The sequence below is a fragment of the Benincasa hispida genome, chromosome 6, assembly GCF_027475165.1.
Source record: "Benincasa hispida cultivar pf3 chromosome 6, pf3_genome.v1.1, whole genome shotgun sequence".
NCBI lineage: Eukaryota > Viridiplantae > Streptophyta > Magnoliopsida > Cucurbitales > Cucurbitaceae > Benincasa > Benincasa hispida.
In genome coordinates this window covers 5,116,870-5,128,930 of record NC_143483.1, presented here as the reverse complement: position 1 = coordinate 5,128,930, position 12,061 = coordinate 5,116,870, and the positions used below count along the sequence as shown (strand labels likewise).

Genomic DNA, 12,061 nt, shown 5'->3' with positions numbered 1-12,061 from the left:
GCTTGAAACAAGCCCCTCGGGCATGGAGCAGCACACTTGGAAATGGTTTAGTCAATTGGGGGTTCAAAGCTTCAAAGGCAGATAACTCTTTGTACACTTTTCACACTCGGGAGACTGTCATTTTTCTGATATGTAGATGATCTGATAATCACAGGCAATAATACTCAGGTTATATCCTAACTCATCCAACTTTTTGATAGCAAATTTGCACTGAAGGATCTTGGTCGTCTCACATACTTTTTGGGCATCCAAGTGCACTATCTCAAGTCTGGCTTCATACTTAATCAGGCAAAGTATGTGGAAGATTTACTCCACAAACTTGGACTCACTGATCTAAAGTCAGTATCTTCTCCCTGCACAGTAGGTAAACATCTATCTCTAACTGATGGACAACTGCTGACTGATCCATATCTGTTTAGAAGTATCATTGGCGTGCTCCAATACTTGACAAACACTAGACCGAACATAGCTTACATTGTCAACCATCTGAATTAGTCCCTGAAAGCACCTACTGATGTACATTGGTAGGCCACCAAACGAGTCCTTCGGTATGTCAGTGCCACCAGACATTATAGTCTTCTATTCCAATCAAGCACTGACCTACAACTTACAACTTATTCGGATGCTAATTGGGCCTCCAATGTTGATGATAGGAAGTCTATTGCAGCCTATTGTGTGTATGTTGGCAACGACCTTGTCTCTTGTTCCTCTAAAAAGAAAATAGTAGTTGCTAGATCCAGCACAGAGTCCAAGTACCGAGCACTAGCTCACACCATAACAAAAATCATTTGGCTTAAACAACTGCTCATTGAACTACGAGTTCAACAGACCTACAAACCGATACTATGGTGTGACAACATTAGTGTTGGAGCCTTAGCATCAAACCCTGTGTTTCATGCTCGAACGAAGCACATTGAGCTCGATGTCCATTTTGTACGAGATTAAGTTGTCAGTGGCCATTTTGAAGTCAGGTACATCCCTTCATCTGATCAGATTGCTGACTGCTTAACGAAACCATTGACACAGTCTCACTTTCAACTACTTCGAAGCAAACTATGTGTTGTAGAACTCCCCACGAGTTTGAGGGGGATGTTAGAATAGGAGAATGCAAGGACCAATCAAGTAATAGCATCCAGACACCTAAGCAAGGCTCCACCGAATCATCAATCCAACAAGGATTTGAAGAATATTAAAATAGGAAGAAAAGGCTATTTAGCCAATCCAATTTCGGTTATTCAATATCCTATGAAAGGCTGACACTTGGAAATTTGTTGTGAGCATATTCAATCTTTTATTCTTTATTATTTGTGTAAATTAAACCCTAAGGGTTCTTTGTACAAACGGATATAAATGTCCTCCTCTGTATCAGTGCAAAATATAGGAAAATACAAAAGGTCTCTTGGGCTGCCTTCTTCCTTTCTGTAATCAAACTGATATTGTTTTTAAATGTGGGGGTGCCACTAGCGAGTTTGTTGAGATTGCCTTTCTCATAGCCGACATTTGTCCTTCATGAATAATGCTTGTGAATAATGAATGGAAAAAACTTGGGTGCAGGTGGGATACATCCATCTTTACATCCCAAGCTGCTCCTAATGATATATTACCGTGCGATAATTTTATTTTTATTTATATGGTAAAGAGGTGGGAAACATTATATTTAGTGCAACTGGTCATTACTCCTAATGAATTTAGGATTCTATATGAGAAGGACGGGAACGAGTATGAAAAATCTAGTACTCTAATACTAACTCACACGTGATTTATTAATTTATTTTATAAGCCTCCATCATTAAATAATTTATTATTTATTTATTTTACATAAACTGTACATAATTCAGGAGAATATTTCATACCACTCTAGTACAATAAATTTCTTGGGCAGTGTGGATTGCACATCATTATTAGTTGAGGGTACAAAGAAATGATAACACGTGTCCGATCAGAGCAATCAAATCTTATTCTTCTTACCCGAATTTGCACACGTTGAAGTGTAATATCGAAACATTTGTCTCTCTATATGCACTACGCGTCCATCACTCTTTTCCTCCTTAATAAATAAATGTGTTTCAAGTCTTCATCCACATCTTGTCTTCAACCTTCAACTTCAACATGACCAACCTATTTGCTCTGTGTCTCATCGTCACTACTTTGTCTGCCGCAGGACTCTGGTCTCCCCCTCCTTCGCAACAAGATGTTATTGTTAAAGAAGGCCATCGAGTGGTTGTGGTCGAGTATGGCGACCAAGATCAACACAATACTAAAGTTTCCATCTCTTCCCAACCCGACCAAGATGTCAAAGATTCCGAAAGCCACCGCACCAGAGATCTTATTTGCGATGTCTACGGAAAATGTAAGCATAAGGTAGCCAGCGCTGTGGAGAAAGCTAAAGTGATGGTTTCCGAAACGGTGCAGGAGGCCCATGATGTTGGAGAGGCTGTCGCCGATGCATTTGATGAAGCCAAAGACACAATTTCAGACAAATCCCACCAGACGAAAGAGGCTGTTTTGGGGAAAGCACGTGAATGGAAAGAGGGTGCAAAGAAGACAGTGAAAGAAGCCAAATCAAGAGAAGAGGACGTTGTGGAAGGTGCTGAACGGCTGGCAAGGGAGACAGGAGAGAAGATCAAAACGGGGGAAAACAGGCTGAAGCAGAATCTGATGGGCATAGTTGATAGAGGGGTAAAGGTAATAAAGTATTCATTTAGGCACTTGGGTTTTGGTACGGATGTGTTGGGTCTGTTGGGATTTGCTATGGCTTTGGGAATGGGCGTGTGGGTTACCTTCATTTCTAGCTATGTGCTGGCGAGTGTGCTGCCAAGGCAGCAGTTGGCTGTGGTACAGAGCAAGATATATCCCGTGTATTTTAAGGCCATGGCTTCCTCAATTGGGATGGCTCTATTTGGGCATTTATTCAGCCGCGCAGAATGGAAGTTTCCAATTCCAGAAAATGCTGAAATTGTTCAAGGATACGTACTTGTGGCTGCACTTTTCATGATTTTTGCCAACTTTCTCTACATGGAGCCTCGAGCCACCAAGGTATTTTCTTCCAATCGGAGACTGCATTTTTGGGTTGGGCGGAGTTTTCGGTTCGGTTCCTTTCTCTCTTTAGAAAGATTCAGTTTGAATGCCACCCCTAATTACAACATTAATTTTGTGTATTTAATGCTGTGCAGGTAATGTTTGAGAGATTAAAAATTGAAAAGGAAGAAGGACGAGGAATAGAGGATATAGGCGGTGAGCCAGGGATTGGGAATGTGAATGATAGTCCCCCAGCAATCACAACCACCACACCCACACAAGTGGTAGACCGAGAAGTGGTGAAGTCTAGAATAGTGGGGTTGAATAAGAGGCTAAAGAAGCTGAATTCATATTCATCCTTGTTAAATCTGCTCACTCTCATGGCTCTTACTTGGCATCTTGTGTACCTGAGTCGGCGTTTTTGCAATCCGTGCTAATACAACACTATTCTCCAGCTTGTGCATATATGTGTGTATATATATTTTAGCTTTTGAGGAGATGATGCTACTGTTTTTTGGTTTGTTCATACTCCAAAAATTAGTAATGTCTCTAACTTAGATTGTTCATTTTCTGCTTAATAGCTTGTTGATTAAGTTAGCCTTCTGATCGTTGTTTCCAAAATTATCTATCGCATTATTTTGGAACAGAACTGAGAGAGTGAAAATGGTGATTAGTTTTGAGGAACAGGTGGTGAGATGCATGAGAGAGGTGGGGGACACATGGACGGACTACCACAAATGCCACTTCAAACACTTGCTCATTTCGAATTTTGTTCTTTTTCCCCCCTCTCTTTTTTGGGGTACTATCAAAATAAAATCTCTTCCCTCTTTGAAATCAGTACCATATCCTCACAAAAATCGATATTTCCCTCTATTTTTTTTTAGGTATTTGTACAATTTCTCGATAAATCGATTTTTTTTTTTATTTTATATTTTCATCGTTTATTATAATTTTACTAAATATAAAAAATAATTTATATAAATGTTATTAATATAAATAATAAAATCATAAATTTTGTTTATTTCCGAATTTTTTTGTTTCTATTATTTCTTAGAAATATTATTGAAATCGATATTTTAACGATACTTTTATCAAAACTTTTAAATCTAGACATATCTAGGATTTTTTTGAATTTATTATTGTTGTATTAGAAAAAAGTAAAGAGGAATAAAAGTACAATCTTTCAAAATAACCTTATTCTTCTAATTAAGAAGTTTTAAAAATAACAATGTTAATAAAAATTTGGACGGTTTTTAAACATAGAAAATTAAACAAAAATATAATAACAATAATATAAGATTTTTCAGGAATAATTATTAAAAAAATAATCATTAATAAAATTGAGATCTCAATTGACATATTATTTGTATCACATTATACATCATTTTATGAATATTATTTTTATATTCAACGAATCTCACACATAATACATAATCTTATGAAGATTATTATTTTTCTATTCAACGAATCTTACAATATATAAAGAAAAATGTTGTTTATATTCTAGTTAGTTAATCCTATTAAATAGATGTAGACTATACTTCTTAAGAATGAACGATCATCCTTGAAAACTAATACTATAAATTGATAATCTTAATTTTGTATTTAAAGATACTTTTATTTTCTTTCTTTTGTTTTTTTTTTCCTTTTAGTATAAGTTAATCATGGAAGATAAATGATTGGAGTTGTTCAAGGTGATCGTCAGAGTTGGTTGTCCAAATCGATCATTTGAGTTGGTTGTCGTCACTGGAGTTGATCATTAGAGCTGATTGTCACTGGAACTGGTTGCCTAAGATGAATTTCGATGTTGGTCGTCAGATGTAGTTGTCATGGGAGTTGATCATCGAAGGTAGTCTTCATTAGAGTTTTCGATGGAAGTGGTTGCCAAAACCCAAAGTTGAGATCGTTGAGTTAAGGAGGTCTTCATAGTTAGTCGTATTAGAGCTGTCGTTGGAAGTGGTTGTCAAAGTCCAAAGTGAAACACGTGAAGGTGATCGTCAGAATTGGTCATCGACATGCGGCAATATTAGACATCGTGCAGTAATTAAAAACCTTGGAAGGGTGAGAGTTTGGGTGAGTTGATAAAAATAACCAACTCAATTCAATCAATGTTTTAAGTCGGTAGCTCAAATATTGGGTTGGTAATGCTTATCAACTCAAACCAACTTATGTTGGTGAGTGTAACGCTGAATTTGATGTTCTTTTAAATAAGCATGTGGATAAATATGGATAATGATGAATGCGAATCATACAAGTTCATGTTGCCATAAACTTGATGAATTGGAAAGATGGAGATGGAGTATGGATGCTGTGTTATGCTTATTTACACTTTATGCGATACTACTTCTAGATATATGCATTGTTAACTAAATGCTTATAGTATGCTATGCGTTGTCACAAGTTTCCTTGCGCTGAAACCAAGTATAATTCCAATGCAAGTTTCTCGAAGTTATCCAAGGTTGAACACAGGGATTATTGTCATTAATGTGTTACATTTGTGATATATGTGGCCGATTTTTACAATTAATAAAGATTGTGTGTTTGTACAGAAAATAAATTGCGGTAAAGTAAAATTGTGCAGATAAACTAAAGTTGCGGTAATAAAATAAAGTGCACTAAACCTAAGCTAACGTGATGCAAGACACAAGATACATGATATACATGATGCTGAGTTCGAGACTAACTGTGAAGTTTATACAAAGGATCGTGGTATGCGATGGCAAGGCTTAGTGAATTAATCAGAAGGAGAAAGAATAATTAGTAAAAACATCGCAAGTTTGTTAATTGCGTTAAAGATACAACTAAGGTTTCACTTTCCCTTGGCGTACACCTCTCAGTGATTGGCCGCGTTCCCATATCTCTATGGTGAAACAGGGATGAACGTGGTGAACGCAAGGTTGCTTCCATCTCTGGAAGTACTTCTCACTTTAGTGAACGCATTCTTCCAACCCTCTCTCGATAGGTGGAATGACATCTTCACTTCTGCTCTCACAGGTGAAGATGTCGTCTAGCATGCTTTGAAAAAATTTAATTATTTCCTTAACCCAATTAATTCATTTGCTCATTTATTGCTAATTATCCAAGGGATTAAGAAAACATCGTGGAGAAAGTGAAATATGGATGAACGGAAATAGGCAAAGAGAGGAGATGAAAAAGATCATAACATTTAATTATAGAATTAAGCATCTGATACATGGTGTGAATGATAGACTAAGAAGATGAATACAATTGATGATAAAGAGATAGAAACAAATACAGAAGAGTGTCAACGTCCTGACACAGATCTGGACGGTGGTTTTGCTTGCCGACGTGTGGAGTAGATGAAGAGAAGAGCTTCCCTCTCAAGCTTGCTCGTCCAGTAGAAGTGACCTTCGTACAGAGCTTCAACGGTGGGGATCAGAAGGATTCTTGTCCTAAGACTCACCTCTCGACCTTGTCTCTTAATTCTTCCTGGATCTACTCCGATTAGTCGCTCAACCAGTCTCTCTCTCAAATCAGTATATACACTTTTCTTTATATTCAAGCATAATTTCTCAGTGGAATGGCTAGAGCTATTTATAGGTAAGCTTTGACTCTCTGCATTGTGGTCCCCATTGTATTGTTAAGGCAATTCCAGAAATGGTAGAGGGAATATTCCTTCTGTTACGCAATCAATCCCGTCAGAAATGTACAACGGTCAGCTGTACACGCGTCAGAATCCTCCGTAATTGCATTGTTCTTTCACATCTTCGATCGTTTGCCCGCATGCAGTGTTGTTTTTTATTACCGCATGCGGTTGAGATTGCGTTGATTGCTTAGCTCTTGATCGATTTTCGCATGCGCCGTCATTGCGTTGATCGTCTATTCATTCCTGAATGATGGGCACAATGCGACGTAGATGCGCTGTTCTTTTTATCTTGAGCCATGAATGCATACGGTGACTTGATTTCTTGCAAAACAGACTTGAAATATTATTTTCTACCATCGCAATGGTGCCAGTGGGTGTATTGACGAAAATTTATAATTCTCGCATTTCTTAGCTAATTTTCATATAATTGATGCAACTTTCCTTCCTTTTGGCCGCAATATCTAAATAAAACATTATAAATAACTTGTATTTCTACAAGTTATCAGTGAGCCAAATACCCTTTTATTTTTTCACTCTCTTCTCTCTTATTCTCTTTTTTTGTTCTTTTCACTGTTTTCGTTTTTTCCTCCCACCTATTCTAGTTTTCTTCTTCTTTTTCTGGTTTCCTTTTTATTCTCTTCTTAGGAGACTCTTCATTTCCCATTCTTTCATCAGTTGAGACAAAAAACTGACATAATTGATCGACCAACTGGTTGTTTGAAGGAGAACCATGGCCCAACAATTTCTCAGCTCAACAGTCCACAACCTACAACCAAACAACCAATAGCCTAATACCTCTCTCTGCCAGACCGTTGCAAATCACAACTGTAAACATGTGGTCCTTTATTTGGATTTTGTAATTTTTTTCTTTTGTACAACCCATTGGCTATTCATCTTCTCTGTATAAATGTATACCTAGATATCTGCAAATTTATTCATTGGGAAATATACAAAGAATTAATTCTCCAGGCTACTCTCTCTGCTATACTCAACGCTATATTCAATATAGACTGTGTATTTGACCTGGTATCAGAGCCTATGGCAAATGCATCCTTAAATTCCTCCAACAGCAGCAGTTCCTTCACCAGCCCCACCTACAGTAGCCCGCTGCTGAACCAGCTCCTTAACCAGATCACCATGATCAAGCTAGACCGTGGAAACTTCCTTCTTTGGAAGAATCTTACCTTACCTATCCTGAGAAGCTACCAATTAGAAGGACATCTGACCGGATAAGATGTGTGTCCTCCGATGATGACTGTGCAAGGAGAATCAGTCACAAATCCAGCTTATGGAGCTGTTACGTAGGTCGATCAACAACCAGAAGGAATGCCAGGAGCCTCTAGCTAGTCCTCTAGTCAATCTCACAACAAGCCACAACAACAATCAGTCTCACAATGGAAACAAGCAGCACAACCCCAACACTCGACCTCCATTTCAAAACAATGGACAAAGAGGAAATGGGCATGGCCGAGGCAAGGGTCGATGGAGTGGTGCCAATAACAACAGACCCACTCGCCAAATCTGCTTCAAACAAGGCCACACTACCCTCACTTGTTACAAACTGCTTAACAGAAATTTCACTCCTAATCAGAATATACCATAGAACAATAGAAGTCAAGCTCCAAGGCAAATGTTTGATAACCAACACCTACCACTCAATCAAGCCCTGTTGGCAGCCCAAACCAATCCCTTCTTGGCCACTCTCGAGTCTGTTGCAGATTCTAGATGGTACATGGACAGTGGGGCTTCCAATCATGTTTCCAGTGATCCAAACAACATGACCTACTTATCTGAATATGGAGGTACTAAAAAAGTGACAGTAGGTAATGGAAGTACTCTTCCTATTTCTCATATTGGTTCTTGTTCCTTAGTGACAAACAATGGTTTAGTTAACCTGGAAAATGTTTTATGTGTATCTAAAATTGCAAAGAATCTAGTTAGTGTTTCAAAATTAGCTAAGGATAACAAGATGATTATTGAATTTCATGATGACTGCTGTTTTGTTAAGGATATCCGTACGGGCAAGGTGGTGCTGAAGAGGGAACTCAATGAAGGACTATATAGATTGAAGGCAACGAGAGCCGCTGGCAGTCTAGTGAAGTCAAGTAGTCCTTGCTTGACAAAGGATGGTAAAATAATGGCTTGCTCTACTGTTGCTCAAAGTAGTAGTGTCAATCTAGTTGTGTCCAAGGAAATTTTGCATAGAAGACTTGGACATTCCTCTTTAAAAGTCATGAATGATGTAGTTAAAATGTGTAAACTGCCAGTGAAAGTTAATGATGCTTTTATTTTCTGTGAAGCATGCAAGTATGGCAAGACTCATGCTCTTCCCTTTTCAAACTCCTCATCTCATGCATCCTCACCTTTTGATCTAGTACATTCTGATTTATGGGGTCCTGCACCAGTAATGTCATCTGATGGTTATCGTTACTATGTTCACTTGCTTGATGATTTTAGTAGATTTGCTTGGATATATCTGTTAAAGTTAAAAAGTGACACCTATGCTGCATTCTCTCACTTTCTTAATATGGTGAAAACTCAGTTTGGAACCATTATAAAAAATTTTCAATCGATAATGGAGAAGAATTTAAAAGAATACACCAACTATGCAACACTCTAGGAGTTAAATCAAGGCTGTCTTACCCTTATACATCTGCACAAAATGGCAGGGTCGAAAGGAAACATAGACACATTGTTGAAATGGGTTAACCCTACTAGCTCAAGCCTCCATGCCTTTACATTTCTGGTGGGACGCCTTCATGACCTCTACTTTTATCATTAATGGCCTGCCCTCACAAGTTCTAAAAGGAAAGTCACCAATGGAAAAACTTATTCATAAATAGTTGAATTTTTCAGAACTAAGAACTTTTGGATGTGCTTGCTACCCATACTTACGACCGTACAACAACCAAAAGTTTCAATACAAATAAGGAAGATGTGTGTATTTAGGGCCTAGTCTAGTTCACAAAGGCCACAAGTGTCTCACTCAATCGAGAAAGATTATAATATCAAGGCATGTTGAATTTGATGAAACTTTCTTTCCCTTTGTTTCAGGTTTTGCAGCTGAATCAGTGCAGCCCCAACCTATTGCCCAGACATCTCTCATCTATCCACCACCACCATGGCATGACCAATCTCCCTGATCTTTACCTTCACCAGTCAGTCCCTCAAATCCTCCATCAACAATAAACCTTCCAATCCCATCTAACAGCCTAAATCAAACCCCTCCCAAGCATATATCAGACTCATACCAGCCTGCTCCTTCCACCTCATCATCATCTAAATCAACATCTCCATCTCTAGTCCAACCATACACCTCTCCTCTACCTCAAATATCATCCTTGTTGCCCATGTCTAGTCCCTCCACCTCTTCCTCTACCAATTTCTCCAATCCATCATCTCCCGATGGCCTAAATTCCTGTCCACCATCTGCGCCCCTTAGCCATCTTATGATCACTCGTGCCAAGGCTGGAATATTCAAGCCAAAAATCTGGGTGACAAAGGCTACAAATCGCAACTGCACTCTCACTGAACCTACAAGAATTGCTGATGCCTTGGCCACTCTAGCTTGGAAAAATGCCATGGATTTGGAAGTCCAAACTTTAGCCAAAAATCATACTTGGGAACTGGTACCAGCTCCTCCTCACAAAACAATTGTTGGCTGCCGGTGGGTGTTTAGAATCAAGAGGAACTCAGATGGATCCATTCAAAGGTACAAAGCTCGACTTGTAGCAAAGAAGTTCCATCAAAATCCTGACGTAGATTTTTTTGAAACCTTCAGCCCCGAGGTCAAAGCCTCTACCATCAGAGTAATTCTAACACTTGTTGTCTATTATGAATGGCACATTCAGCAACTCAATTTCAATAATGCATTCCTAAATGGCCATCTGGAAGAAAACGCCTATATGTCCCAACCTCTAGGATATGTTAATCAGTACATGCCTAATCATGTGTGCAGGTTGCGCAAGGCTATTTATGGGCTAAAGCAGGCTCCCCGAGCTTGGAACACCACACTCAAAGACACTCTACATTCATGGAGCTTTACTAGCAGTCATGTTGACACCTCTCTGTTTATATATAGGAAAAGCTCAAACATTGTTCTCATGTTAGTTTACGTTGATGATGTGATAATTACAAGCAACAATCAACAACTCATCAACAACATCATTACTCGACTGGACACAAAGTTTGCTCTCAAAGATCTTGGTCCTATCAACTATTTCCTCATAATTCAAGCCTTTCGTGTCAGTTCTGGCCTTCTCCTAACTCAAGTCAAATATATTGAAGATTTACTCTCTCGGTTGGAACTGACACAACTCAAACCAGCCCCCACTCCCTCTGTTGTAGGTAAACATTTCTCCCTTTCTGATGGCACCCCACTGCCTAAACCTTTTATTTACCGCAACACCATTGAAGCACTCCAATATCTCACCACCACCCGATCGGATATTGCCTACATTGTCAACCATCTCAGCCAATTCTTGAAGCAGCCCACCGACATCCATTGGCAAGGGGTAAAGAGAGTGGCACCAAACACCATGGCCTACTGATTTCGCTAGCAGCAAACCTCACAATAACAACTTTTCTTATGCGGATTGGGCATCCAATGTAGATGATCAAAGATCTATAGCTGCCTACTGTGTCTACTTGGGTAATATAGTTGTCTCTTGGTCGTCCAAGAAGCAAACGGTCGTGGCAAGGTCTAACACTGAGTCTAAATATCGGGCTCTCGCCTATGCCTCTGCTGAAATTATATGGTTGAAATAGCTTCTTCATGAACTTGGCATCTCCACAACATCGAAACCAACATTGTGGTGTGACAACATCAGTGCTGGTGCACTAGCCACCAATCCTGTCTTCCATGCCAAAACTAACCATATAGAAATTGATGTCCACTTTGTCTGAGATAAAGTACTTGAAGGTGCTCTTGTGTCCGTTACATCCCATTAGTAGATCAAGTTGGCAACTGCCTCACAAAGTCTCTTTTTCATTCTCAGTTCTCCTACTTTCATTCCAAACTTGGGGTAACAGAATTACCCTCTCGTTTGAGAGGGGATGTGAAGGAGAACCATGGCCCAACAATTTCTCAGCTCAACAGTCCACAACCTACAACCCAACAACCAATAACCCAATACCTCTCTCAGCCAGACCGTTGCAAATCACAGCTGTAAACATGTGGTCCTTTATTTGGATTTTGTAATTTTTGTCTTTTATACAACCCATTGGCTATTCATCTTCTCTGTATAAATGTATACCTAGATATCTACAAATTTATTCATTGGGAAATATACAAAGAATTAATTGTCCAGGCTATTGTCTCTGCTATACTCAATATAGATTGTGTATTTGATCGGTTGGCCATCCAGTCGGCATAATTGCTCCTTTAAAATTGATGAATGTTATCGGACGACGATCGGAAAGTTGGTGGTTGGCATT

The 12,061-nt window shown here is 38.9% G+C and overlaps 1 protein-coding gene across 2 annotated transcripts; it reads left to right on the top strand.

Moving 5' to 3' along the window:
* The first annotated feature begins 2,039 nt into the window (after nt 1–2,039).
* On the top strand, nt 2,040–3,615 carry LOC120080154 (late embryogenesis abundant domain-containing protein / LEA domain-containing protein). 2 transcript variants are annotated; one of them, XM_090314554.1, is made up of 2 exons: nt 2,040–3,086; nt 3,174–3,312. In XM_090314554.1, the coding sequence occupies exons 1-2, from the start codon at nt 2,110–2,112 to the stop codon at nt 3,175–3,177; spliced, it is 981 nt and encodes a 326-aa protein (XP_090170680.1). In that variant the 5' UTR covers nt 2,040–2,109; the 3' UTR covers nt 3,178–3,312. The 2 variants fall into 2 exon arrangements, with proteins under 2 accessions (XP_090170680.1, XP_038890648.2); XM_039034720.2 differs by having other exon boundaries at nt 2,044–3,036; nt 3,174–3,615.
* The last annotated feature ends 8,446 nt before the right edge of the window (nt 3,616–12,061 follow it).